The 25,475-nt window shown below is 55.0% G+C and overlaps 8 protein-coding genes and 1 non-coding gene across 9 annotated transcripts; 2 read left to right on the top strand and 7 right to left on the bottom strand.

Moving 5' to 3' along the window:
• Nucleotides 1-71: 71 nt before the first annotated feature.
• On the bottom strand, nt 72-7,562 carry SETTUDRAFT_140786 (uncharacterized protein; the record flags this gene model as incomplete). The annotated part of the gene is made up of 4 exons (XM_008031489.1): nt 72-571; nt 630-6,535; nt 6,585-6,900; nt 6,960-7,562. The coding sequence occupies 4 exons, from the start codon at nt 7,560-7,562 to the stop codon at nt 509-511; spliced, it is 6,888 nt and encodes a 2,295-aa protein (XP_008029680.1). The 3' UTR covers nt 72-508.
• Nucleotides 7,563-8,926: 1,364 nt separating this feature from the next.
• SETTUDRAFT_140789 (uncharacterized protein) lies at nt 8,927-13,900 on the top strand (the record flags this gene model as incomplete). Its single annotated transcript, XM_008031490.1, has 5 exons — nt 8,927-8,969; nt 9,019-12,006; nt 12,379-13,007; nt 13,068-13,542; nt 13,591-13,900. The coding sequence occupies 5 exons, from the start codon at nt 8,927-8,929 to the stop codon at nt 13,758-13,760; spliced, it is 4,305 nt and encodes a 1,434-aa protein (XP_008029681.1). The 3' UTR covers nt 13,761-13,900.
• Nucleotides 13,901-14,128: 228 nt separating this feature from the next.
• Nucleotides 14,129-15,201, bottom strand: SETTUDRAFT_140792 (uncharacterized protein). The gene is made up of 3 exons (XM_008031491.1): nt 15,000-15,201; nt 14,604-14,868; nt 14,129-14,555 (listed from the first exon to the last, which is right to left on the bottom strand). Exons 1-3 carry the CDS (start codon nt 15,153-15,155, stop codon nt 14,176-14,178), a joined length of 801 nt encoding a protein of 266 aa, XP_008029682.1. The 5' UTR covers nt 15,156-15,201; the 3' UTR covers nt 14,129-14,175.
• A 184-nt stretch (nt 15,202-15,385) lies between these two features.
• SETTUDRAFT_165079 (uncharacterized protein) lies at nt 15,386-17,623 on the top strand. The gene has a single exon (XM_008031492.1). The coding sequence runs from the start codon at nt 15,706-15,708 to the stop codon at nt 17,560-17,562; it is 1,857 nt and encodes a 618-aa protein (XP_008029683.1). The 5' UTR covers nt 15,386-15,705; the 3' UTR covers nt 17,563-17,623.
• A 145-nt stretch (nt 17,624-17,768) lies between these two features.
• Nucleotides 17,769-17,867, bottom strand: SETTUDRAFT_t63. The gene has a single exon. It is a non-coding gene; the product is annotated as a tRNA-Leu (tRNA).
• A 257-nt stretch (nt 17,868-18,124) lies between these two features.
• Nucleotides 18,125-19,394, bottom strand: SETTUDRAFT_173345 (uncharacterized protein; the record flags this gene model as incomplete). Its single annotated transcript, XM_008031493.1, has 4 exons — nt 18,125-18,516; nt 18,582-18,812; nt 18,870-19,316; nt 19,383-19,394. 4 exons carry the CDS (start codon nt 19,392-19,394, stop codon nt 18,358-18,360), a joined length of 849 nt encoding a protein of 282 aa, XP_008029684.1. The 3' UTR covers nt 18,125-18,357.
• Nucleotides 19,395-20,077: 683 nt separating this feature from the next.
• SETTUDRAFT_173346 (uncharacterized protein) lies at nt 20,078-21,679 on the bottom strand (the record flags this gene model as incomplete). Its single annotated transcript, XM_008031494.1, has 2 exons — nt 20,078-21,371; nt 21,424-21,679. 2 exons carry the CDS (start codon nt 21,677-21,679, stop codon nt 20,269-20,271), a joined length of 1,359 nt encoding a protein of 452 aa, XP_008029685.1. The 3' UTR covers nt 20,078-20,268.
• A 243-nt stretch (nt 21,680-21,922) lies between these two features.
• SETTUDRAFT_121026 (uncharacterized protein) lies at nt 21,923-23,286 on the bottom strand. Its single transcript, XM_008031495.1, has 3 exons — nt 23,164-23,286; nt 22,855-23,107; nt 21,923-22,805 (listed from the first exon to the last, which is right to left on the bottom strand). Coding segments are annotated over exons 1-3 (906 nt in total). The 5' UTR covers nt 23,166-23,286; the 3' UTR covers nt 21,923-22,154.
• Nucleotides 23,287-23,979: 693 nt separating this feature from the next.
• On the bottom strand, nt 23,980-25,294 carry SETTUDRAFT_173348 (uncharacterized protein). Its single transcript, XM_008031496.1, has one exon. The coding sequence runs from the start codon at nt 24,853-24,855 to the stop codon at nt 24,172-24,174; it is 684 nt and encodes a 227-aa protein (XP_008029687.1). The 5' UTR covers nt 24,856-25,294; the 3' UTR covers nt 23,980-24,171.
• Between the last annotated feature and the right edge of the window lie 181 nt (nt 25,295-25,475).

Below are 25,475 nucleotides of genomic sequence, written 5' to 3' on the forward strand. Positions count from 1 at the left end.
ACACCATTCATGATAATATCCTACAGTATGCGCATTTTCGCCTCGACCACCCAGAACATCCCCTGTTGAAAGTTCGCCGAGCAAATGCTATTCTACAAGAATGCGCAAAAGACATGACTAGTAAAGCATCTCCGTGACGGATAGAAATACCCAACTCGATCCCGAAGAACTCCGTGCTTTTTTGTATCATGAACCAAGACAGAAATTGATAGCAAAAACCCCCAACGTCCTTCCAGTCCATGATCATCTCCATGTCCGTGTCTGTGGGATCATCATTAACCTTGTTTGCCGGCCAGCCCAATCGAGTCGTGATCCCGTAAGCAGCCGAGAAATGCCAAATGACCAGGTAGGAAATGTATTATAGGGAGAAGGAAATGAAGAACCGCCATGCATCAGGGGCAAGAGTCTACCTGTGGCCAGAGTGCACGGGTAAGTACAGTGGCGGAAGATTGCTGGTGCCTCTTAGATGCACTCTTGGGGCGAACGTCGACGTGGCGCCGCCAGCCGACTAAGCTAGTGGACGTGGGCTCTGTTGAGCGTGCGTGAAGAGAGCGTTGAGAAGCCGTTCAACCTTTAAGGGGTAACAAGTTAGTATGGCTTGATAGACGAGCTGTAAGGAGCCTACGTACTTCAGGCGCTGCCTTGACAAATGGCAGCTCCCAGAATGCATATGTGCGGTTCTTCAAAATTTCCAGCAATGTGATGATGAGGCCCCATGGGTGTGGGCGGTGAACCAAGAGGCGCTCCAGCAACACACGGGTAATGGTCTCCTGGATCTCCAACGCTAGCGAGTCGTCGTTCGGAGGCCCAAAGAGATGTAGCAGCGCATAGCTGTAGAAGTGAGTGTGCGTGTTCGGGAAGCGGAGCTGGTTCGCAATCGCGCTAATAAAGTGGAATCTAGCTTCCGGGTGGAAGTCCTTGGCAAGCCTCTCAATAACCTTGGTCGCTGGGCTCTCGGTGTCAAAAATTGGTGCACTAACTGGCCCTGCGCCCAGAGTCGAGATGCCAATGTATAGAGTGATGGCGTGGATCAGCGCTGGGTTGGCTGTTGTAGGGACCAGCTCGAAACCTGCAGGCTTGGGCTCCGAGTAATACACTGCGCGGCAGACCTTGTCGACGTCCTGGTTCTTCAGCTCCGAGCTCTTGAGAAGACCGTCAATGGCACTCTTGATGCCTGCGTCTGCCAGCATCTGCGCAATATCAGCACGAATGACAGGAGCTTGAAGCTCATGGTCAAGGCGGTCTGCCTTTAGTCCTGCAGTGAATGGATCCGGCATCTCGAGGATGGTGGAGGGATATGCGCTCACGATCAGGTTCCGGAGTTGCGTGCAGTGCATCGGAATGCTGTTGCAGAACCTGAAATGGTTCTCGACCAAGAACTCTGGGAAGTCGTGGTGAATAACCAGCAACACCCGCAGAACGCCGCGGTAGAACTGCTGGGTCATGATCGTTTCTCCGGTAGGCTTGATGAGTTTCCCAGTGAAGATCAAGAGTGTCTCCACGAGCTGAGCGTAAATGTCCCACCGCTTGTCATCTTGGCCCTCTTCCAGCATGGCAGGTACAAAGATGCGATGCGCAACCAACGCAAGCCACGAGAAGGCAAAGCGTTGAATGTTGGAAGGCTGAACGATCAAAAGAGCCTTGGCGACTGCAAGGAAGATGTCGGCCTTCTGGTCTGCTAGCGCCTCTTCTTTTACTGCGTCGTTCAAATGGAACAGAATCGCAGAGAATAGCCTGAAGAACACTTTCTGGTTGAAGCCATCTTCCCGAGTGTTGTGGTGGTTGCAGAGGACGAGCACTACGACAACGAGCATCTGGTCCAAGTACCTCGCTTTGTTCTTCTTGGCCGCACCCTCTTGCTCACCTTGGTACACAAGGAGATCGACGATGAGCCTACCAAGGGCATCGACCTTGACCGTTGCAATGTCTTCGTTACCGCTGCCATATGGAGACGAGTGCTCCTGTTCGTATGCAATGACCGAGGCGTCAATGCAGGTGCGAATGAAAGCAACCGAGGACTCCTGCGTCTCCAGCACCTTTTGTTGATGAAGCTGGTAGATGAAAGCACCAACCGTTTTCTTTGGTATGTTTTCCATTTGAAGATGTACCCACTCGTCAAACACATACTCAAGCTGGTCCTTGTGGCCGGATGCCGGTGGGGTGAGCGACTGGTCACTGGAGGGCGCTTGCAGATTGGCAATGACCCGCTTTCCGAGTTCGAAGCTGGGGTCTTCTGCCAGCCAAGTAGTGAGCGCGTCGATGGACATGGCAAAGTCCGCACGGAAGGCGCTCGGGTGTTCGTTGAGGAGAAGCTCTTCCATCAGACTTGACAGCATCTCAACCGCAGCGACGCGTCGCTCTTGGATGGCCTTGGCAATTGTCGTATTCAGGCGGTGCATGTCCATTAGGTTGACCTCCATGAGCGCCACCATGACTGTAGCCTTGAAAATACGATCGTCATCATGGAGGGTGGCCAACCACATCAGCACTTGTCGTGATGTCTGGACAGACAACTGGCAGAGGTGGCTCAGAAGATGGGCCATAACCTCAACCTCCAAGCGGCTCAAAGAGTCAGAAAAGAGGTGGTTCGTGACTTGTCCAGCGATGCGGAAAGCCCACGTCTCCTTGTTGGGCCCGGCGTACTCAATGCTTGAAATAAGCTGGTCAAAGACTTGGTGGACGCTGCTGCTGCCAGGCTGAAGGTCACTTATACGCTCCTCTGGCGCCTCCTTGATGATACGGGTCAGCTCAAGGAGGAGATCCTCTACGCCACGTTGACCTCGCTCAAGCCCAGGTGTGTCCATGTAGCCGTTGGGCTGTTGCTGGGTTAGCGCTGCATGGGGTGCTTGAAGGCTCTGTAGCCTAGGCTGCTGCTGTGCCGGTTGTCGTGGCTCTGCTGGTGCAGCACCTGGTGTCGGGAGATTCGGTACCGCCGCGAACTGGTCCTGGAGGACATCTGGAAGCTGGCGTCCGTTGTCCTGAGAAGTGTTGTTGACGTGCGGGGCGCCTCGTGATTGTCTGCCAAAATCCTCATAGATGGCCAACTGCTCCCTGTTCAAACCACCGGGCATCTGCCTGTAGGGCTCAGGGATGTAGAAGGCCCAGGGGCTGATGTTTGCATCCTTGAAAGGCTCATTCGGGCGAGAGCTGCGGAACATGCGCCGTATGCGGACAGCTTCTTCGATTTGCATGTCAATTTCAGCAAGAGACGACATTTCCGCAGCCTGCTCCACGGTGTTGCAGACCAAGTCAAGGTTATCGTTGACAAACATGATGATATGTCCCTCCGGAAGTCCCTGGTCGGGAAGATCCCTGGCTGTGAGGCGAATGTTATTCTGGATGCTCATGCGCAGAGGCTCTTTGCAAGTGACAAGAGCCAGAGAGCCGGAGAGAGCCTTGACAACAGTGTGTGCTGCATTACGAAGCTTCTCCTCGTCGGGCTCCATGGCAAAATCTTTGTTGATCAGTTGCGATGTCGAGATGGCGGCAATGGTGACAGAGCGTTCGACCACAGGGGCGATGATTTCCTGGATAGCTTGGTTGACTGCAGTAAGGAAAATCTTCTTGAGTGTCGCTGGAGGAACTGCACTGTTTCCGGAGGGCGGGTACTGAAGCTGGTTGGTGAAGTCGGGCAGAGCGGCCGTCATTGCCGCAGAGGAGAAGCGCTCGTTGGGACCTCGGGCGCCGCGGTTCAGACTCATAATGGAGAGATCCCCAAAGGGTTCCATGCCGTCTGCCACCATGGACCCAAGGAATTCTTCGTCGACTGGTGGCCGTCCTCGAATGCTGTTCGTTGGCTCAATATCCTTGTGGTCGAGCTCCAAGCCCTTGCAGAGCACTTCAATCTCAAACTTCTGATTGAGCTTGAGATCGGCAAAGTGATACAATTCCATGAGCACGCCCAGCATTTCCATCAGCCATGGGTTGGGAGGCTTGAAGATTGTAGACTTTGCGGCTTGCACTAGAACCTTGCAAGTGAAGGGAATGACGAGCAAGAGGCGGTCTGTGTCGTAGCCTTCGTGCAGCAAGTCTTTGAATGAAATGTTACGAAACTTGATCGGCTGGTCGCGAGCTATGGTCAAAGATCCAAGCCACGAGCCTAGATTTTTGAGATGGCCGCGTTCAGTGGAGCCCAGCGTTGAATCGGTGTTGAGCATGCGGACTACACTGGAATATGTCTCACGGAGCACCTCGGCCCATAGCATCTTGTCGTTGAACAAGTCAAGCATGTCAAGATACAACTGTTGAAAGTTGGGCTGCATCTTCGCGCGCTCCTCTACGAGGTAGTTGGCAAACCATTGATGATGTCTCTCCTCAACAGCCTCGGTGAGATCGTTAATCTTGTCGCGCAGGTTACGCTCAGACACATTGTTCAGTACGAACAACACCTTGTCCTGGACATCTTCGTCTGGGTCCTCGTAGAGGTCTGAGCGGAGTGGCGGGTCGACATAGAGGCAGCTAAACTTGGGCACAGCCGGTTCTTGATGGAGGTTCTCATCAACGCCATTGCCATTTGTCATGCCCATCCCGTTATGGCCCTCGCCATTGACTTCACCAACTTGCTGGCCTACTACCTCTTCGGCCTTGGCATAAATCTCAGTGCCTTGAAGTCCAGGGACAATGAGAAGTTGGTCGCAGTAGTTGGGCCATTCGGAAAGTCGATTCGAAAAGTGAATGAGAGCCTGAAGACCAAACTTGTACATGCTGTCCTCAGGCCGGAATTCCTGAACGGCCTCCAGAACCATGGCTAGCCCGACCTGGAGGGCGATTCGGGACAGGAGATTGAAGTTGATGATGCCGCCAAAAAGCACAGCAGTGGTCGCCAATGCTTCGAGCGGGTACTCTCCGAAACAGTTGTACTCGTCGAATAGGCCATGGATCATGCACGCAAACAGATCCTGGTCCGCCGGATCACGGGATTCCTTGTACTTCTTCAAGGCGGAGATGATGTCTCTAACATCGCTGTCACCACTGTACATGTTCTTAAAGTGCTCCTGCATCTTTTTGTCGGCGTCTTCGGGAAGTGCGTTGCCGTTCTGGCCATTGGCGTCAATCACATCGTCTACGCCCTCGCCATAGTTGATAAGACGGGGGTAGGCCTGGATACAATTTCGCTGCAAGGGCAGCAGCTCCTGCTCTGGCAGACCGCATTCTGCAAGAAACCAGAGAAGCGGGTAAACTGTCTTGACTGCTAGTGGTAGGTTAAGAGGTTGGTGGTCGTCTCGAAGGCGCTGCATCTCTTCCCCGGCCCGCGCACTTAGAAAGTTGGTCAGAATGCGGCGGAAAAGTGGCCCGGCTTGGTCGAACGTCTGTTGCAGCCAAGGCTCAACGTCAAACTTCCCACGTGCATGTGCTTGTGCAGCCAAGTCCAAGCTGATATCAGTATTGCTGCGGATCAATGGCTCCAGCCAGTTGTTCGTCTCCGCATGCTCCAGTATCAGAGTAAGCGCCATTGAGTCGGCGTTGTATGCATCGACGAAGCGATCTACAAGCCATTGGATATCCTGCTGCCAGAGACCGTAAAGCACAAAGTTGTAAATAGGCAGCTTTTTGTGAAAGTAGGGATCAAACAGCTGCTTGAGTGCTTGCTCTTGTAAAGCACCCCAGGGTTTTGGGACTGCCGCTGCTGCCACGAGGAACTCCGCTGTGTGGGGATTAATCACCAAGTCGGGTATGCCCATCAGTTGAGCAGTATGGTAAGTCTCTGAAGTCTGAAAAATCATGTTGAAGAGCGCAGCAGTTGCGTCGAGCGAAACGAATGGATGCCTGACTGCTTCCTCGGCAAAGGCCTTTGCGTCTTCCGAAGCACCTTCAAATGTCTTCATCGAGTATGACGTGCGCAGCCTGGGAATCTGCGTCACATCCAGCTCCTGGCGTGTCGACGACAAAAAGGCCACTACAAAGTACAGCTGCGTCAAGTCGTGCTGCCATTGGCCTCCCCACAGTGCCTGTATGTCGAATTTCTCGTTCTCTTGGGCTACGGGGAGCAATGCGTTGTAAATGGCCAGGAATTGGTGTCGTTCGATGCGCAGGTGATCTCGATCGAAAGCGAGCACCACATCTTGCCAGTCTATCCGCTGTCCCGTTCGGTGTTCGCGCAGCGCGGCTACAAAGTTCTTGGCATTGTATCCGGTTGAGAGTGCAAGATACAGCAAAACTGCCGCAACCTGTTGATAACTAATGTCGCGTGTCTCGGCCGACGCAAGCACTTCTTTGCATGCCTCAACCGTAGCCGTGCCTTGCGGGCCTGCCTGTTTGACAAGTTTGACAAGGGGGTTCCGCGCTCCGTCGGTGAGCTCGACGAGTATCAGCTTCGATTCGACGATGCCCGGTATCTGTTGGTGTGTCTGCTGATATCGCATCTGCACGGCATATGCCAGGCTCATCTTCTTCTCTTCGTCCCATCCCTGTGGCGGGTCTTGTAGTAGGCGCTCGACGAGGGAGGCGAGGTAATCGTGGCTCATATCCTCTGGCTGGGCTGGTTGCGCAATGGACATGAGCAAGTCGTCGCCCACAGTGGACAGCACCGCGTCGGCTGGTAAGAGTTAGCGCCGTGTCCAGGGAAAAGAGCTAGTGCAACCAACCTTTGGATCGCAAATCTGTCCTTCGGCAGGCGAGCGCCAGCATAGTCTTTGCGACCGAATCAAGTTTGAAGTGGGAGACAAAGGTTGCGAGATCGAAATCACGGAACAAGTCGCCCTCGCTCGTGCTGATCGACTCTGTAATCTTGTCTGCCTGCTCTGGATCCTTCCGTATCTTGTGTACTTCTGCAAGGAGGATCTGGTAGCTGCCATTGGGGTCGGCGTTGCGTGCGCCCGAGCCAAAGATGGTGGCTGCATTGTTCTGCAGCACACGGCGGAAATACTTGGTGAAGACCTCCATGCCGTTTGTGTCAACCAGCTGGCAGTGCGTCAGTATAGGAGGGCAGGCAGGGAGCGCAAGCATGGGGAGCGACGAACCTTCCTGATCTGCTCGGTTTGCGTGTCCCACTTGGCGCGGTCCTTGTCGTCCTTCACAGGGCCGAATTGACTCAGCAGGAGGAAGATCTGGGCGATGACGATGCGCGAGAGATTCTGCGAGGAGGCGGCAGACGAGTTGACCGAGGTGCTGGGCGAGCCGGTGGTGCTCGAGGCGGAGAGCGAGGGCGAGGCGCGGACAAGCTTGGAGGCTCCTCCGCCGCTGGTTGAATGTGCACTGGCGCCCTGAGTAGCGGCTGCGGCGGAGGAAGCCAGGTGCGAAGCAGCTTGGGGCGCTATGGTCCTGGACCCACGGGAGGACAGCAGCTGGCTGGCGGGGAGCTGCTGTCCTGCGGGCGAGAAGGGCGACGACGTCGACGAGGCTGCCGACGACTTGCGGCTGCGGACCAGGCGCGACGATGCAGGCGGCAGCGAGGGGAAGGCCGATGACGCGGGCGACTGGCTGGGGCGGGCGTGGCTGGGCGAGGGGGCGTGGGCGGTGGTGGTGTTGCGCTGCTGCTGCTCGTGGGCAAAGGCAGTCGAGAGAGGCGCGAGGCGTGTGCTTTGGGTTTGTCTCGGGGCGCCCCAGGGGTGTTGCTGGCTCATCGAAAGAGGCTTTCCATGAGCAGCGCGTGGCGGCTGGGGGGGGGGGGGGGGGAACAGAGGGGGGGCGGGCGGAGATGGGTTTGTGAGGTTTTGGGTGCGGGTGTGATAACCAGACGTTCAGTCGGCCATGCACGAAGAGCGAAGCGGGCTTGGCACGTAGTACAGTCGCAGAGGCACGTCTGCCACGTTGAACTTTACTTTTGGGGGCGCTGCAACAGCAGACGGCCGCGCAGGCTTCAGGCTGCGAGAGCCCGCTCAGCCCGGCGAGAGCATTGTGCCCGGCGCTGCAGGTCCCATCTGTCTCATTGCATTCCCTCTGGCGGGCGGCGAGGGGTGCTCGGGCTGCCTCTCGTAACGTAGCAACAGCACCTTTTACCCCACACTCGACCAGCCCAGCCCAGTCAGCCTCTCTCCCCGGCCGCCACTCCATGGCGATGCCCATGGCCCTCCTTGCACTCGGCACAGTCAATGCACAGCGGAACATAACACGGAACCATGCCAAGCCAAACCGTTGGGCGTCTGGGACGTGCTCAGTGTCGATGATGCCATTCTAAGCCGGCCTGGGCTCTGTCCCTCCACCAGGCGCCCAAACATGATGCACACAAACACAGGACAACGCAGGCACCCGCGGCAGACCAAGACTGTGCCCGAGAGTCCAATGCACCTCCTTTCGACGGACCTTCTTCTGCCGTCGGAAACAAACCCAGCAGCCGTGGGACGGCGGGACGGGGCATGGCTGGCGACCAGCATGCAGGCGCTACGCAGAGCAGCAGCCCATTGCGTGCCATATACAGCGAGCAGCGGACGGGCACCGCCGTGACCAAACACGCAGCCAGCACGGCAGGCCTTGTGCCTACGGTATCTTCCGCGGTAGGCAGGGTGTACATAAAGTATGCCATGTAGTACGTGTTCAAACCCACGACTGCAAAATGCCCGTCGGCCGGCCGGCCTTGCGTCATTGTATGCACCAAGGGCCATGAGGCGGACGCTGCACACGGCGCAGGGCCGTCGAATGCAGGAAACCGCAGAAGCAAGGCTTTGCAAGGACGCCGGGCAAAGCAACAACAGGGGCATTGGCTGTCTGGAGGCAACGTTGTGGTCTTGGGGCTCGCCGTGGGGTTGGCTGCTAAGGTTAGCGCTAGGTACCCCTCGCGTCGCCATGGTGATTCTCGCGAGGGTCAACACAGGGTACACACCGCCAACGCACCCTGGCCCGCCTCCCAACATCCGGCGCCGTCTACATTGACTCCGAGCTAGATAGACCGTCATTCCTCCCAGTTCTTCTTGCGAGCATTCGCTTCCTAATATCGACCGTTAGCTGACATACACTCCCCCCCCCCGCCGACGCAGCAATCACAGCCGCAATGGGTGCAGCGGCGACGGAGCCGCCCTCGGTCTCCTTCTCGTGTACGTGCAGCTTGCTGCCATCTGTACAGGAAGCCACTGACAGTACTAGTCGCCAACAACTTCTGGGGCAAAGATGACGCAGGCGTCGGACCAATGCTCGACCGCATGCATGCGGCCAAGATTACAAACGACGAACTGAAGCATTTCTACGCAGCAAGAGCAGCAATTGAAGAAGACTATGCGCGGAAGCTGCTCAATCTGTCACGCAAGCCCCTCGGGTCCTGCGAGTCGGGCACACTCAAACTATCGTGCGATGTGATCCGGGCAGAGGTCGAGTCCATGGGAAAGGCTCACCAGAGCGTAGCACAGCAGATGAAGACGGAGCTAGAAGAGCCGCTTGCCGCTTTTGCCGGCGGAATGAAGGAGCGGAGAAAGATTGTGCAGAACGGCATTGAGAAGCTGCTCAAGCTCAAGATGCAGCAGACGGCGACCATGAACAAGGCACGCGACCGATACGAGCAAGACTGTCTCAAGATCAAGGGCTTCCTAGCGCAGGCGCACATGGTCATGGGACACGAGGAACGCAAGAACAAGGCGAAGCTGGAGAAGACACAGATCAACCTGACTACTACGAGCGCCGATTACGAGGCGGCAGTCAAGGTGCTCGAAGAGACCACTGGCCGCTGGAACCGGGACTGGAAAGCTGCGTGTGACAAGTTCCAGGATCTCGAGGAAGAGCGCATCGACTACACCAAGAGCAGCTTGTGGAACTTTGCCAACATTGCGTCCACCGTGTGCGTCAGCGACGATGCTTCGTGTGAAAAGATGCGCCTGTCCCTTGAGGACTGCGACGTTGAGAAGGACATTGTTGGCTTCATCAAAGACTGTGGAACTGGCCAGGAGATTCCCGACGCACCCAAATTCATCAACTTTTGCAGAGGCGACGCCGAGACATCTTCACTGGCTTCCGAAGATGAGAACTACTCGGTCGCACAGTTTGCGAGGACGCTGAATCCAGCCTATCGCGCTTCATCACCAGCGCCTTCCAACTTTGAATCACATCATGACCCGAACAACCCGTTGGCTCGAGAAATGGGTCTCCAAAGGGACACGCGTCCGATTGCACCAGACGACCTTGATGCTTTACCCCTTCAGCCAGTGGAGAAACCTTGTCAATCTATGGATAGGGCTCGCCATTCAATAGATATGCAGCGTCAGTCGATAGATATGCATCGTCAATCGATAGACATGCATCGTCAGTCAATGGAGATGCCTCGTCAGTCAATGGACATGCACCGCCAATCAATGGACATGCACCGCCAGTCGATGGACATGCACCGCCAGTCGATGGATATGCCCCGCCAATCAATGGACAGGCATCGTCAGTCAGTAGACATGTCCCGGCAACGAGTTGAGTCACCACAACAGTTCGAGGACGAACCACAACACTATGTTGAACCTCTGCGGCAGTATTCCGAATCGCCGCGGCCACGCGCAGAGCCACCGCCGCAACAATTACAGGAACCGCAACACTACGTTGAACCTCTACGACAGTACTCTGAATCGCCACGACCACGCGCAGAGCCATCACGACAACGCGTGGATCAACTACGACAACAGGTCGAGCAACCGCGACAACACGTGGAACAACCACGCCAACATGTAGAACAGCAAAGGCAATTCTTTGAGCAACCAAGACAGCATGTGCCGCCGCCGAGGCAATATACCGAATCACCAAGACAGCAGCAGATTGAGCCTTTACGACAACGCACGGAACCACCAAGACAACCTATAGAGCCGCCACCACCAGTGCAGCCACCACCACCAGTGGAGCCAGTGCAGCCGCCACCACCAGTACAGCCAGTCCAACCCGTGCAGCCGGTGCAACCTCCCCAAGCGACACGAACAGTGCAGCCAGATCCACGACTTGTCCAAGCGCAGGAGCAAGCACGCCAGCAGTATCAGCAAACCCAGACCCCGCATAACGACTACCCAGCCGATGGAATGACACAGTTCTGTCGTGTTGGACCACCATCTGATCGAAGTTCAATTGCAAGTCCCGTTCGTCCCGCCAGCAGAAGTTCACAAAGCGACTGTTCAAACCCCACATCTCTGTCCAGTATTGAGCCCCCCAGTGGACCTGCTTCACCCAGCAAGCCTACGCCACAGTCATCGTTTGCTGAACCTAGTCCGATTGAAGAGGGTGCTGTGCAGAAGAAGAGAGGCTTCTTCAACAGTCCATTCGCAAGGAGGAAGAGCAAGCATGAGATGGAGCCTCCGGCTCTCGTAACCAGCAACAGAAATACATGGACTGCTCCCTTACGAAGGAACACACAAGAACCTATCAGCCCAATTAAGCCTTTTGTCATCAGACCCACTAGAGCTATCGAGAGCAAGCCGCCCTCTCCCGGCCCAGAGCCAGCTGATCCTCGGGCAAACTTCCAGCTCAACGTTGGTAACAATGTATTCGACGTGGAGTCGCCGGACAAGAAGAAGCAGGAACAGCAGTCTGAGCCATCAGAAGAGCTCGACCCCATTGCACAGGCTCTTGAGGAATTGAGGGGGGTCACCAAGCAAGCTTCAGCCCGTCAACCCCCGCCGGAAGAACGCAAACAGGCCTCTGTACGCCAGACTGCGGATCGTTACCATGGCCTTGCCACACCTGCACCCCCTGCTACACCCGCTGTCGGTTCAAAGCTGGCTGGCAGTGCACCCACACCACTGGCTAATATTGGAATCAATGCAAGCATTAATGCTGCAAAGCGTGGCACGCCTCCGCCCTCATATGAGCAGCCGTCAATGTCGCTTTTGGGAGCCCCTAAGCCAGCACACACATCTCGGGCGATGCAAAAGACCACGCAGATGTATGTCAATCAAAAGGTCAACATGTTCAATGGAGGCGATGCAGCTCGCACTCCCAGCCGGAGTCCAACGAAGCAAGAGGCACCACGAACTGCTACCCAACCAGCAGCATCACCTCGAACTACTACCCAACCAGCTGCTTCGCCGCGAACTACCACCCAACCCGCTGCTTCTCCACGGACTACTACTCAACCAGCCGCTTCTCCACGTACTACTCAACCAGCTGCTTCTCCACGTACTACTCAGCCAGCTGCTTCTCCACGTACTATTCAACCAGCTGCTTCACCTCGAGCTGCCCCTCAACCAACCGCTTCTCCACGAGCTGCTCCTCAGCCAACTGCTGCTCCCCAACCAGCTGCTGCTCCACGAACTACCACTCAGCTAACTGCTTCTCCACAAGCTGCTTCACCCCGAAATGTAGTTCAACCAGCTGCTTCTCCACGCACTACTACTCAGCCAGCCGCTTCTCCACGTGCCAACATTCAACCCGCTGCTTCGCCTCGAACTGCTACTCAGCCCGCTGCTTCTCCAAGGACTACAATCCAACCGGCTGCTTCTCCGCGGGCTGCTGCTCCACAAACTGCTTCTCCGAAAACTGCTTCACCAGCACCTGCACCTGCACGTGCTGTCAGCCCGCGACCTACTCTGCAGACTGCACAACAAAACACGCCCCAGAATTCTTACCGTACGGCTCAACAACAGCCTCAGTCTCCGTCAACCTACAAGCCTCCACAACGGGTACAGACAGCCCCTGTACAGCCTGTACAGCCTGCACAACCTGCACAGCCTGTACAGCCTGTACAAAGACCACCATCACAGGCATCTCAACGTCCGCTGCGTCAACAGCCGGCCGCACAGCAGGTATCACGGCCTGCGTCGAGGCAGGCACAACCACTATCACGACCTGCTTCGAGACAGGCACAACAAGCACCGCGACCCGCTTCGAGACAGGCACAACAAGCACTACGACCTGCTTCGCGACAGCAGGCACAACCACCACCACAGCCAGCACCAGCTTCTCCTGCGGCTTCGTACAGTCGAACAGCATCGCCGAACCCCTATGCTCCATCTAGTGCTACATCTAATGCTGGAGCCAGACCGAGAGCCCAGACGACTGCAGCGCCGGCCCAAGCCTACAGTACACCTCTGGGACGTAACACGTACACATCTACGCGTGGTTCGTCGCCAAACGTCAATAATATGCAACGTACTGCATCGCCCAAGCCACAGCAGCCTGTACAGCAGCCTCCGCCTCAACAGAAACAACCACCTCCACAACAGGCTCCTCCACAGCAGCCGCCCCCTCAACAGCCGCTCCCTCAGCAGCAGCCCCCTCAGCAGCAGCCCCCTCAAAAGCCTCCTCAGCCTGCTTTTGCCCAAGCGCAGTCTCGTCCGCAATCTCGCGCTGCCGCGTCGTCTCGAGCTGCAAGCCCCAACCCTCAATTTAGCCAGTCCTATGAACGACCGGGCAGCTCCCGAAGCGAAACGACCCTTGCCCTTTCAATTGCGGGTAGCGTACGCGATGAAGGCAGCGTGCGTGGTGAAGGCAGTGTACGCGGTGAAGGTAGTGTTTACGGAGGAAGCCAATATGGAGGCAGTGTGCGTGGTAGGCCCAGCTCGGTTCGACCGCAGAGTTCATACATGGGAGGCAGCGAATTTGGCTTCAGTGGAGGCTCTGCAAGTTCTGTGAGAGCGGAGTCTCGAGTCCGCAGCAAGAGTTTGGCTGAACCGAAGAACTACAACAGTCAAGGCCGACTCATTTTGAATTACTGTAAGTGCTTTTGTCGTATGTGGATGAATTTGACTGACGAAAATACAGCGCGTGCCATGTATTCCTATGCAGCTCAGATTCCAGAGGAGCTCGGATTCCAAAAAGGAGATATTCTTGCCGTCCTTCGCTTGCAGGATGACGGATGGTGGGAGGCCGAGGCGGTTGGCAAACAAGGTCGACCTGGTCTTGTGCCGTCGAACTATCTACAGCCATGCTAGACAGGTTCGGCGGAAAGGGTGGATTAATGGAGTGAGTGATATTGATGACCTTGACTTGATTACATGTTTTTGTCCAGCAGTTTTTACCGCACATACCCTCGTTTTTGCGCTTGTTCGGCGTTGGAAGGCGTGCTCGCTCCTTTATTTGAGTGACGAAGAGATGGATGAGTGGATGGTTAGTATTAGATTGCGTATAACGGTGAAATTGGATACAATACGCATATCATATAATCCAAAACGTACACGAGTATCAACAATCCCACTGCCAGTATTGACTCTGAACGCCTGTTGTGCAACATGCAATGCATGTCTACATGTTATTTCCTACAATAAAGAGCTGCTTGGGTATCAAGAAATTATATAGCAATGCTGTTTGTACGCCGTGAATGCTTTTTGCAATTCAATCCATGCCGTCTTACTCGTACGTGTTCTCATACGGATCGGCATCGTCGATATCGTCGTCCTCACCGTTGTCGAAATACTGCTCGGCATTGTAGTCGTCGTCTGACTCTTCAGAGTCTGTGGATGCAGCGGACCAGTTGTCTTCCTCGTCTACAGCGTCTGGCTTGTCCTCGTCTGCGTCTTCCTCGTCCTCGTCGGCTTCTTCTTCGCCCTCCTCTTCAGCACGGGCCTCGGCTTCATTGGTTCGTTCTTGCTCAGACTTGATCAGGCGCTCGATCTGAGACACGGCGTTGACTTTGGTAACGCCTAGGGTCCTGCGCTTCTTTGTCGTATTTCCGTCCGCTCGTGTCCCGTCCAGGGTCGGTCGTAGCTCGGCTGGAAAGAGGTCCACGACTGCGAATTCATCAGTTCCGCCCTATAGGCATGTCTCAACCAACGTACCATATGGCCGCGCATCCAACTTGGGCAATCTCCTCCGCACCTTCAAGTACTTGGCTGAGTACGTCTGGTTACCGGTAAAGGGGTCGAATAGGGAGGCCTCGGTAGGCGCCGGTTCGTTGGCCTTTCTCTTGAGGCCGTTCTTCATGCCGTCGTTCAGGATAGTGTAAAACGGGCCTTCGTGTATGCGGTCGCGAACTGCGAGGTGGTGTCGAACCATACCCAACTCGTCTTCGGTTGGTGGGGGTGCCTGAGGAGGAGGAGCATCCTGTTCTTTTCTCAGCGAGCATTCCAACGCGTATTACAAGCAGCGCTCATGCGGCTGCGACTAGTAACGCAACGCAATGCGCCAGGCTCTGATCTTGCTCTGAATAGCAAATAATAACAGGGGAAGCTCACAGGAAAGCGCTCGGCGGGCCCTTTCTGGATATCGAGGCCAGTCAGGTCCCAGTTGAGCTCTGTGCCGGCAATGGTTACTGTTCCTCGCGCGGGATTGAAGGCCCCTCCACGCCCACCACCGCGTCCGCCGCCCCGTCCTCCTCTTGCTGGCGGCATTCTGGACTAACAATTACCGTTGTAGTCTTCGCGAGTCCTGCGTGCGGGTTCTGCCTCGATTCGGGCCAAGTACGGTTTGTCAAGTGAGAGCCGGGGAAGGTTGTGGAGTCAGAAATTATTTCGGTGTAGCTCGAGCCGCGGCTTGCTAGGGCTGAGGGTGGGGCGAGCTTGCACCCAGCGCCCCGCCACCTCACCCCCCAGCCTTTACCACGACGCTGCAGCACCACCAGATTGCATTCGGATAATGGAGAGCGAGCCCTGCTGCGACTCATACTACATTTCCCAAGCAGGGCATCATCGCCGAATACCGTTTTCGCTCAAATAAAACCCTGCCCGGCAAAGAGCTCCAATATTGGACTGAGTCGGCCACTGCCAACCGCCACCGTGCATTAGGCTACAGGGAACGCGTGCACTCGACTGCCTACACGTAATCACATGAGCGGGAGCTAGAACCTTCCTCTAGAGCCTACCCGCCACCTTCTAGACTAGGACTATCATCAACATTGCCGTTTGAGCTGAACCTCACCTCCAGTCTGCCCCAGAATTCAACATGGCAACGGCAACAGTGCTCAACGAGCTCACAGAACATCTGCAAAAGGTCGACCAAGACCCCACCTGCACATTGGATACAGACCTGCTCGAGCAGTGCGAGCTCTCCATCAACACTCCCGAGTATAGAAGCCACATTTGGAAGGAGACGAGATCACTTTTCCTGCAAATAGCAGCCTTGCTACCCAAACTTCAACAAGACGCGTCGCCGCTCATCCATTTCGTCGTCAAGTTGGCTGGACCATACCGGTTTGAAGACATCAAGGATGTTGACTTTGAGATTGGCCTCGACCTACAAGCCGTCCCATTCCACAGCCTTCTCCTCACGCTGCTCGAGAAAGCCGCCGCCAGTAGCACAGATGCCCAAGCGCTTGCCAACCGCCCAGCAGTCATGCTGGCTGTAGTCCGCCTGTGGCTCTGTACTACGGAGGAAGGGGTAGCAACACAGGCTGAAGACCTGCTCACCTCACTGCTGGCAGTATCAAAGAACGAACCTGTTGCCATTGACGGGGAGTCGTTGCTACATACCTATGGCACCGGTCCCATGTGGCGGCGACTGTTCAGCGATCGTGACATCAGTTCGCTCTACTACCACTACACTTCACTGAAGGAGCTCAGTTCGCCGCCTCTTCCGCGTCTGAGCAAGCGTGACAAGACCATCGCTCAAGCCAGGCTACTGTCATGGATGCCACGCGTTGCTGCTATGGACTGGAATGCCATAGTTTCTTCATATGGCCTCGAAGTCGAGCGAGAAGTCGGTTTGGAAGAGGGGCAAGGTTTGCTTCATTACGCTGCACTCAGGATGGTCAATACCGAGGACGATATGCTTATGCACATGTCGCTACTCCAGTTCTACAGCATGCTCATCACAGAGGTTCAGACCAAACCACACCTTTCCCATTACGACTCGAGCCTCTCTTTGGACTTTCTAAAACAAGGTATCCACAAAGGACTCATTGACTTTCACACCTCAGAGAACCCCAGTCTTGACCACTCATTTTTGAGCAACCGAACCGCGCAGTACATCAGCGACTATGCGTCGTGTTACCCCGAGAACTTTGAGAATAGCGAGGAGATGCCCATCATTCGCAACTACGTCCACCGCAATATCCGGAAATGCGAAGCGAGTAATCTGAGCATCATCGCCTCCATGCCGAGGTCGACGCTGATACCACGAAGCGCTTCGGGGCTGGCCTGGGATGATTGTGTCATTGTCGATATGCCAATCACCAGGACGAACCAGGACGCTCTGAAGACGCTGGCAGCCATCTTCCACGGCCCGCCAAAGGAAGAAATCACATTCCCGCGGACCGAAACCTTGGGTTCCGATGGCAAGCGGACACAGACAGAAGCCATATACGCGCGCCTCCTGACTGCCCTTTTCTGGAGCAAGAAACCATCCATGTTTGCCGACATCACATCCCACATGGAGACGATTGCCATGAAGGAGAATGCACTGGCTGCGCTGACGCTCGTCGGCGCCCTCATCACTTCCTCATGGTCCGCCGAACCCCTGCCAGACATTTCCCCCAACGACCTGACCTATGCCCGTATCAATGCTTTCCCAAAATCCGGACTCGATGTGATCCTAGATCCTACCATCAGCAGTGGTGTATTCCCCTCGTTGTTAAAACCCGCAACCACGTTTTCCAACCTAGTCGGCGGTCGTGGTGATGCCGAGAATGCGGCATACATCGTAGCAACTGCAAAGTTTGAGGTCTTGAAAACGCTTGGAAGGAAGCTGGAAGAGGACGGCAGTAGGCAAGACGTGCTTGCTATGGTAAGGAGAAGAGTAGGCGAGGGTGTTTGGGGTGATACCTCCAACGCCGGCAGCAGGATCGGCACGCTGGAGCTGTAACGGTCACATCTCCATGTATAGTATGAGTTTTATGTTAATACCAAAAGTATTAGATGTCCCGTCACGAATACCGTCGAAACGCTCAGTTTGGCACAAAAAGAATGAAATTCAAGAGATATACATCAGTCAAGGTTACCATAGCCCACCAGAACAACGCGAAGCCAAAAAAAAGAACCTGGGATATCTGGCCGAAGCCAGACGAATGCTGATGAGAGTGGGACTTGAACCCACGCCACTTTCGTGACCAGGAATATAATGTTAAGATAACCTTAACCTGGCGCCATAACCAACTCGGCCATCTCACCTGTGATTGGTTGATTGATGGAAGAAGTGGAAAATTTGACCAAAAATATTTTCGGTGATTGGCACATGAAAATGGGATTTTGATTCCCTGATGTTGCTTTCCACGGAAAAAATGGTACATGGACGAAGTGTGGGTAGCATCTGATTTTTTTCTTCTGGTGGGTGTGGGGACGCCTGTGCCTAGCACGGAGAAAAAAAAAAGCTTAGTATGAGCGACGAAGAACGCCAGCATGATCGCGCTGTGGGGATGGAGAAAAACATTATTATTATTATTATTATTATTATTATGATCATCCGCGTGAGAGGACACGTAGGAGTTGTCTTCAAGAATATCCCAATGACTATTAGAAATTACGACTGGCTTCCTCAATACGATTACCCTTACCCGCATATCCACATTCCTTCACCACAGCAACATCTGGCTGCGCTGAGCAGCCTATCAACGATGCGCGCACGGCATCTGCGCTGCCAAGTCATGCGAAGGCAAATGCCTCACCATCTACAGCGCTGGTTCTGATAATTCCACTCAAAAGCGGTCAAAATGCCATAATAATGCGCGACGGCGCCGGCAACAACAGCAAGGTGGAATATCTGATGCGAAGCACCGCATATATCGTATCGATTTGGTTTCCAAGACTCGGGGAAGTGTGCCTACGGCATCAATTAGTCAGTCTCTCTTTTCTTTTTTAGAACAGAAAGACTTTGACCAGACTTACTGCGTAGAAGCCCACTCCGACCAGAATGGAGAAGCCCTCTAGGAAATAATATCGTAGCCCAGACTGCTGGTCGAGTTGGGCATAAGGAAAAATGCTGGTAGCATGAATAATTGGGGCGAATGCAGAAAAGCCCGTAGCAACAAAAGTTGATAGCCGTAGACGCTTCCACTTCGGGCCTTGGAAGCTAGGATTCAGGACCACGGTTGCTGTCAGTGCACCCAGCGAGACAATCTAAAATGGCGGTTAGCATTGGTTGAATTAGCATGTCTTTGGGCAGAGCACACGCACCATGGTCCAGTACAGCTTCTGCAGATTGGGTTCGCAGTAGAATGCAAAGTAGAGACCCGGGATGAAGGAGCCCACAATCTGGACGACAATGGCCACATAGTCGAGGCGAACCCAGAGGTCGGCAAAGGTCCGCGAGTGGCATATCAGCGTGTGGTAGGCGGCAGACGTGCCAAAGCAAATGACGCAGGTGGTCAGGAAGATGCGGAACATGAATTCGTCCTTCCATGACGCGTGGGGATACCGTTCTGCAAAGTCGCGGCTGAAGACATGGCTGACTACGAGGCTAAGTATCGCAGGGATGAGGTGGGAATAGATGTTGACTGTTTCGTTGTGTAGGTACGCGAGGCTTTGGACGCAGAGTCGCGTCGATTTGGTGACGGGGCGGTAGGCCGTTAGGATAAAGGTATTGTGGGCATACCACGGCGGTACTTCATCACTCCGAAAGAGCTTGGGTGTTGTCCAGGGGAAGATTGCGCCTGACATGTCTCCGCGGGGCTCCCCCCTAGCAGCCGCGTCGGAAGTCATGGATGGCTGGGTTGGACGAGGAATGGGGATTCCGGGGTAACTGTATTTACAAAAAAATCAGTATTAAATGGTGGTCTGATGAATGTCTCCAGCTTTGACGGCTCCGGTCGACCTTCGAGTTATCGTCGCTCGAGTTGTCGTCGCGTCGGTCGACTCAAGCGTGGGACATTTGACCTCTTGCGCACCTGACACGTCGAGAGCTGGACACGAGTCCCGGATCACAAGAAGGAACGTCTCTGCGGCCCTAGCAGTTTACAAATACGCGCTCACATCCGGCGGAATGTCCAAGCGGGAAATCTTCGGGCCAAATAGCCTCGATCCCGCATAACATGACGCAAAGACCGTGTAAATCTCAAAACTGTCGGGCGATCTTCATAAGCGGCACGCATGCAGGTGCATGACTTGTGCCGAGTTTTGACAAGTCTACAGCCGATTGCGAGGTTGCAGGTTGCTCAGTAATCCACCTGGAAAAACGGTGGTTAGAGCTGTTAGCGTACCATGTGGAGTTGGTCACATCCCTCGCATCCGCCCCTGCATATTTGACAAGTATAGACGTGAATACATGTTAGTGGCTGAGACTGAGATATCAGGAAACGGGCACTGTTGGCCTTGTTTTCAAGCTTCCTTAAATAGTTGGTTGAACGAAAGCGGAACGGAAAGCTTCAAAATAGCAGTCAGTATATGTAAATGGGATGCTACCGGTAACCACTTGCTCATGCATTTTCCTTCACTCCCTCGAGTATTCGAGCAACCGCTTTTGCATGCCGTAATCAAGCCAAGTCTAACGCCGTCGCTGATGATGATCCCAGATGATGAGCTTGGTCTTTGTTGGTCGAGTAGCATACTGAAAATGTGTCCCTGAAAAAAGAAAGATTTACTCTGCTACTTCCATCCCTTCGGCTCTCTTCCTGTAAATCTCGCGCCTTTCGGACAACTCGGGGTCTTTGCCTGCGGCCTCGATGATGTCGACCTTTGGTTGCTCTTCCACCATGTCGACACGACCCGGTCTCCTGGGTCTCAAGCTGGTCCTTTGTGTGATGGGGTAAAAGTATGCCGCCTTCTGCAGCTTTGTATCCCTCAGTGGCTCACTCTCGTGCTTCTCGGGATCGTGTAGTGCAAGCGCAACCACATCGCCATAGGTATCGCTGGGGTCGCCGACTTGCTGTGACGTCTCGTAGGTACGGATGTTCTCGTACTTGAAACATTTGCGCGGCTGGCCTTCGTCGTCTTCGGCAATATCGAAATCGATGTCGCTCTCGTTGTTTGGGTCGTGCGTTGTAAAGTTGCGCCTGATGCCGCGGACTTTGCCCTTGTCGGAGGGCAGGAAGAACTCGAACTGGTAACGTGCAATGGGCGGCGGAACAGTTGGGTCGAGCTTGTGCGCTTGGAGATCTTCCATGTACTTGTCTTGGTCTTGAATGGTCTGACCAGCAGGACGAAGCAGAGCGACGTCGAGTCGCGAGTCGTATGACGGGTCGAGTGGGTTGTTGATGGGTGGCGCGGTGAACTTGAAAACCATGTAGCCGCCCGTGTCGGGGGTGGCGTCCCAATCAGGGAGGAGTGGGTACGAGTCGAGCAGCTTGAGGTTGGGGTTCCTTGGGTGCTTTGGCTTGTTCCACGCCAGCCGCTCTTCGGGCGTCGATTCTGCCGCCCTGATGTTCTCGGCGTTGTCTTGTCCATTGTATGCATCTGCTGGGTAGGCAATGTTGAAGCCCTTGAGAATGTGTCGCGAGATGTTGGTAGGATCGTCCAGGGATGTCTCTACCTGCTTCCGCTTCCTGCGCAGACGCATCGTGTTGGACGAGTTGCTCGACTCAAACTTGGAACCGCCGGTAGTGCTTGCGGTAACGTATTCGGTTCGTCGCAAGAAGGTGGCGCCCGTCGCATTGGTGCTTGTCTTGCCAAGCGCATTCGGCGGTCGCATCAGCGCCTTGTCTGCTGCACTGAGCGGCGGCGGATGGGGCATCGCCTGGATAGCTGCACGACGCGTCAGTTGCTGTGCGGCATTGCGCTGCAGGCTTGCTCTTACCAGACTCGTCGCCGTCAAAGACCTTGGGGATACCCACCAAGTCGATGGGCATACCCAGCTCAGCATCAGCCTCAATATTCAGCGACTGCTCCCGCGCAAGCCTGGACGCAAAGCCTGCCGACGTGTACTGTCCGCTCGAGAGGCCGGTGTTGGGGATATCGAGCAGCTTTGGCGGGCATGGTGGAGGAGGAAGCGCATTGGAATATCTGATTTTCGCAATGTAGTCCTGATGGACGACAGGGCGCCCGGAACTCATCTTGCTGTGGGTTTGTTGTGTGTTGGAGGTGATGGTGGTGGTTGCGCGGTCCTGCAAGGGCCAAAGAAAGTTGATGAAGCTCGGAATGCCGACGCGCCAGGCCTCGCCGCGCCAAGACCAACCCGCGCTATCACCAGGGGCGGAGTTCCTGGGTGTACATACACGTCCTCGAGTCAGCTCCACGGCTTTGCGCCTGTTTTTTGTGACGACAAGCACCCACTCTGCACATTCGGCAGCAGAGATAACATAACGACCGTGATGATATTAATTATATATGTCCTAGCATGCCCCGACTCCTATTTACAGCCAACAATCATGCCATTACTCGGGTTTTGTACTGTCTATTGCCAAAATGCATAGCTGCGTTTTCCATTTACCCAAACGCCATTTTCATGCCAGCCCTACATCGAAACTGGCGGGTAGGGTAATCAGCCACGACCGACGCCTCAATACACATTACAACGCCATTGCTCGTTTACTGCGCCTTCCTGGCCTTGGCCATCTTGCGCTCTCTGCGCTTCTTGGAGGCCTCTGCGCCAGCCTCGGTGTCGAGAACATAGTCCCACCACCTGAAGCTGCTAGCGTAGTTGCCAATGAACTTCTCGTGGTGGACGTCGTGGTGCTCGGCGCCGGCCCAGAAAGGCAAAAAGTGGTGCAGGCTCCAGGGGAACTCGTAGCCGCTGTGGGCATCGATGGCCTGGAAAAGACGGACGACGATCCAGATGTACATGGTCAGGAGGTGGAGGTCCTTGGTGATGGCGCACCACATGATGGGTACACCGACAGTTCCGAAACCCAAAATCATGACCTCAATGGGCGAGGCATACTCGGCGGCGAGACCAAAGGGAGCCGAGTACTGGTGGTGGATCTTGTGGATGTTCTTGTACAGGAAAGAGCTGGCGTGCATGGCGCGGTGGGTCCAGTAGTGCCACGCATCCTCGCAGACGAAGAAGATGGCGAGCTGGTATGCTATCTTGTAGATGCTGGGGAAGGGGACAGACGTCTCGAGGCCAAAGTACTGGCACATGGGGTGGAACAGCCAGATCTGGGGAAGCTCGACGGTGAAGTGGGAGAGGAGGACGAGGAGAGCGCATTGCATTTGCTCCCAAGCAGTGGGGATCTTGTGCTGCGACGTATTAGCTTCGGGTGCGCCGGGGACCTGTTCCGACACGTACCTGCTGGATCTTGTAGCGGTTGAAGTAGGGTATGCAGTCAATGATGATCCAGGGCAGCGAGCGTCCAAAGTAGAGGGCCTCGTGAATGACAAACGACATGATGCCCGTAGCCAGGACGTCGTTGCCCATCCAGGCGTACCACGCCATCCACATCTTCTCCAGGTAGTTGAGCTGCACATTGTACTTTGAGATTTCCTCAAAGGAGCCCCAGTACGTGTCCTGCGCCATGGGCGTCAGAACGGAGGTTGCGTTCCTGGTGCGGGTAAGCAAGTGTTATTGTGCTGGCGGAGCAGCGCTTCGGGGACTTACATTTTGGCCGCTTGCGATGCGCCCGAGACCGGCCGACAGCAGTCTGGGAGGTACGGAGGAAGAATGAGGCAGAGGAATGACTGCAAGCAGCAGCAGAGGGATGGTGAGGGAGCGATTGGGCGGAGGGGGCCGTGAGGTGCGTTGTAAAGTAACAGCAAAGGAGGCGGATTAAATTGCAGATTGGCGACGCCCTGATCGCCCTTGGAGCCACTTTTGCCACAAGTTTACCCTCTGTTTGGACGGGCTGCGCGTGGGTATCCAGGGGACTAGTGCCTGCCGAGACGTGGGTACCGGCATGGCGGCCCAATCACACACCGCCTGTCCATGCCCGTTGGGGCTGACCGCCTGGCGCCGCATGGCGAGATTTTGGCGGCGGCGGAACCAGAGTTCCCGGCTACCTTCACATCACACCAGCACCAGCCCGCTACCCCTAAACAGCCCGCCAGTCTCTCCATGGCATCATGTCACCGTGAGCCCACCCGATGCCGATGCACCTACATACAGCACTCGCCTAGCCGCCATGGATGCCGCTGCGCTCCTCAAACGCAGTTGCCGTGGCAGTGCTGCATGACGCGGTCCGTCCAGCAAATCACAGCCTCGCCAGTACGACGCCGTGTCACGCGGGGTATCACGTGACGTGCTTCTTTCGCGCCATGCACAGTGACAGCACTCCTCTAGCAACCACTATCCAGATTGCACTATTTGCTATAGAGTGTAGCTCAATCATGTCGACGTCAACGCAAATCCTTCCGCCACCATACCCGCAAAAGACCCATTGACAGGAGCGAGGCAGCGCCAAGGCCCTTGGTCTTGATATCGAATTATACTTTCCGTCGTGGTGATTGGGCAGTCGACCGACTGGCTGGCCACGACGATACCACACGAACATGGTCAGAAAACAAAGCTATCGTTCCACCTCGAGTCTGTTTCTCCCAGACATAGGCCGTGTAGTCGAAATTTCGGCAGACCCGCTGGTCGGCTCCTCTGGCATCTTGGAGCCCTCCGAAATCAATCAGGGAGTCCCTTTCGTAACTGCGTTCCATCCCATATCTCTGAGTGCCAAGTAGACACACTTGAAACGCGTTCAATTGGCTCAAGAACCCACTCAGGCCGCCTGAATTCCCGACCATCCAAGTCTAGCGTCGAGCGAGGTGACGGAATGATGAGGTTCCGTGGCATATCGGGAACGGCTGCTGGCCTCCATTCATTCACGAGGCGCGCTTCTGGGCTCGGCATGGAAGCAGGCTGCTCTCTGTTCCTCACTCTGCCCAACGCTTTACGAAATAGCGGCCGCAGGAAGGGTATGGAGCCTGCTATGAGGCCAGCGTGTTGCTCCACTTGACTCCACAACAGCACGTTTGCCGTATTCTGAGCCTGCTTCTCAAAGCCGGACAACCACGCGATGATCGTGGAAAGCCGAATTGCCGAGGCCACAATGGCGAAGATGCCGACCGAGAAGATGCCAACGAGCTCGAGACGCTGTCTTAGTGGCATGACCTGGAGATTTAGGAACAAGACCATCGGCAGTGTCCAGATGATGACATCCGTGACAAGATTGAAGCCTGCGTTGAAAAGCCAAAAAGGCCCCGGATTATAGCAGTGGGCGTGTTTGCCCTGCAAGCCGGCCACGAAGACTTTGAAAGACCACGCGTCACCGACCGGATAGCACATGAAGACAGAAGCAATGACCATAGCAACGCCGCCAACGATGATGGTGCCTAGTATCGTACGGGAACAGTAGTGGAAGCGCTTGTTCGACGCGGCGATATCATTGTAGACTGCCCATCCTTCGTTAGCGCAATGCACATTGGCAAGCCAGTTGGTGACAAGTATCGAGCACTCGCGTGCAACCTACTGCAAGCGGCACCTGATACCTGCATCGGCTGACTTGGACAATCTCAAGCAGAATGCGACGTACACAATAGAATGGACGTTTTGATGAGGCAGAGATCGATGATGTAGATCATTCGGTAAAGCCAAAGCGATAGCAGTGAACCGACGATTACTCTCTCAATTGTTTTTGGATCACTAGGCTTTGAGATGTTAGTCTTTGGTTGCTCGCTAGGAACACACAGCTTACTTTCATGCTTCTTTCTTCCAAAAATCGGACCATGTACAAGTTAACTACTGCGGATACCCTGTTCAACGGCGCGTGTGAGCAAGTTTGCATATTATCTGCATTTCGTGGCATATTACCAGGTCGAAAGCTACGTCATTAGTCAGTGTCTCTCGTTGAAGAGCGAATCCGCTTACAAGTGCGAGAAGCATGATCCAGTCAGCAGCAGTAATCTTTCCAACCAGAAAGTGCCTGG

The sequence above is a fragment of the Exserohilum turcica genome, assembly GCF_000359705.1.
Source record: "Exserohilum turcica Et28A unplaced genomic scaffold SETTUscaffold_6, whole genome shotgun sequence".
Classification (NCBI taxonomy): domain Eukaryota; kingdom Fungi; phylum Ascomycota; class Dothideomycetes; order Pleosporales; family Pleosporaceae; genus Exserohilum; species Exserohilum turcicum.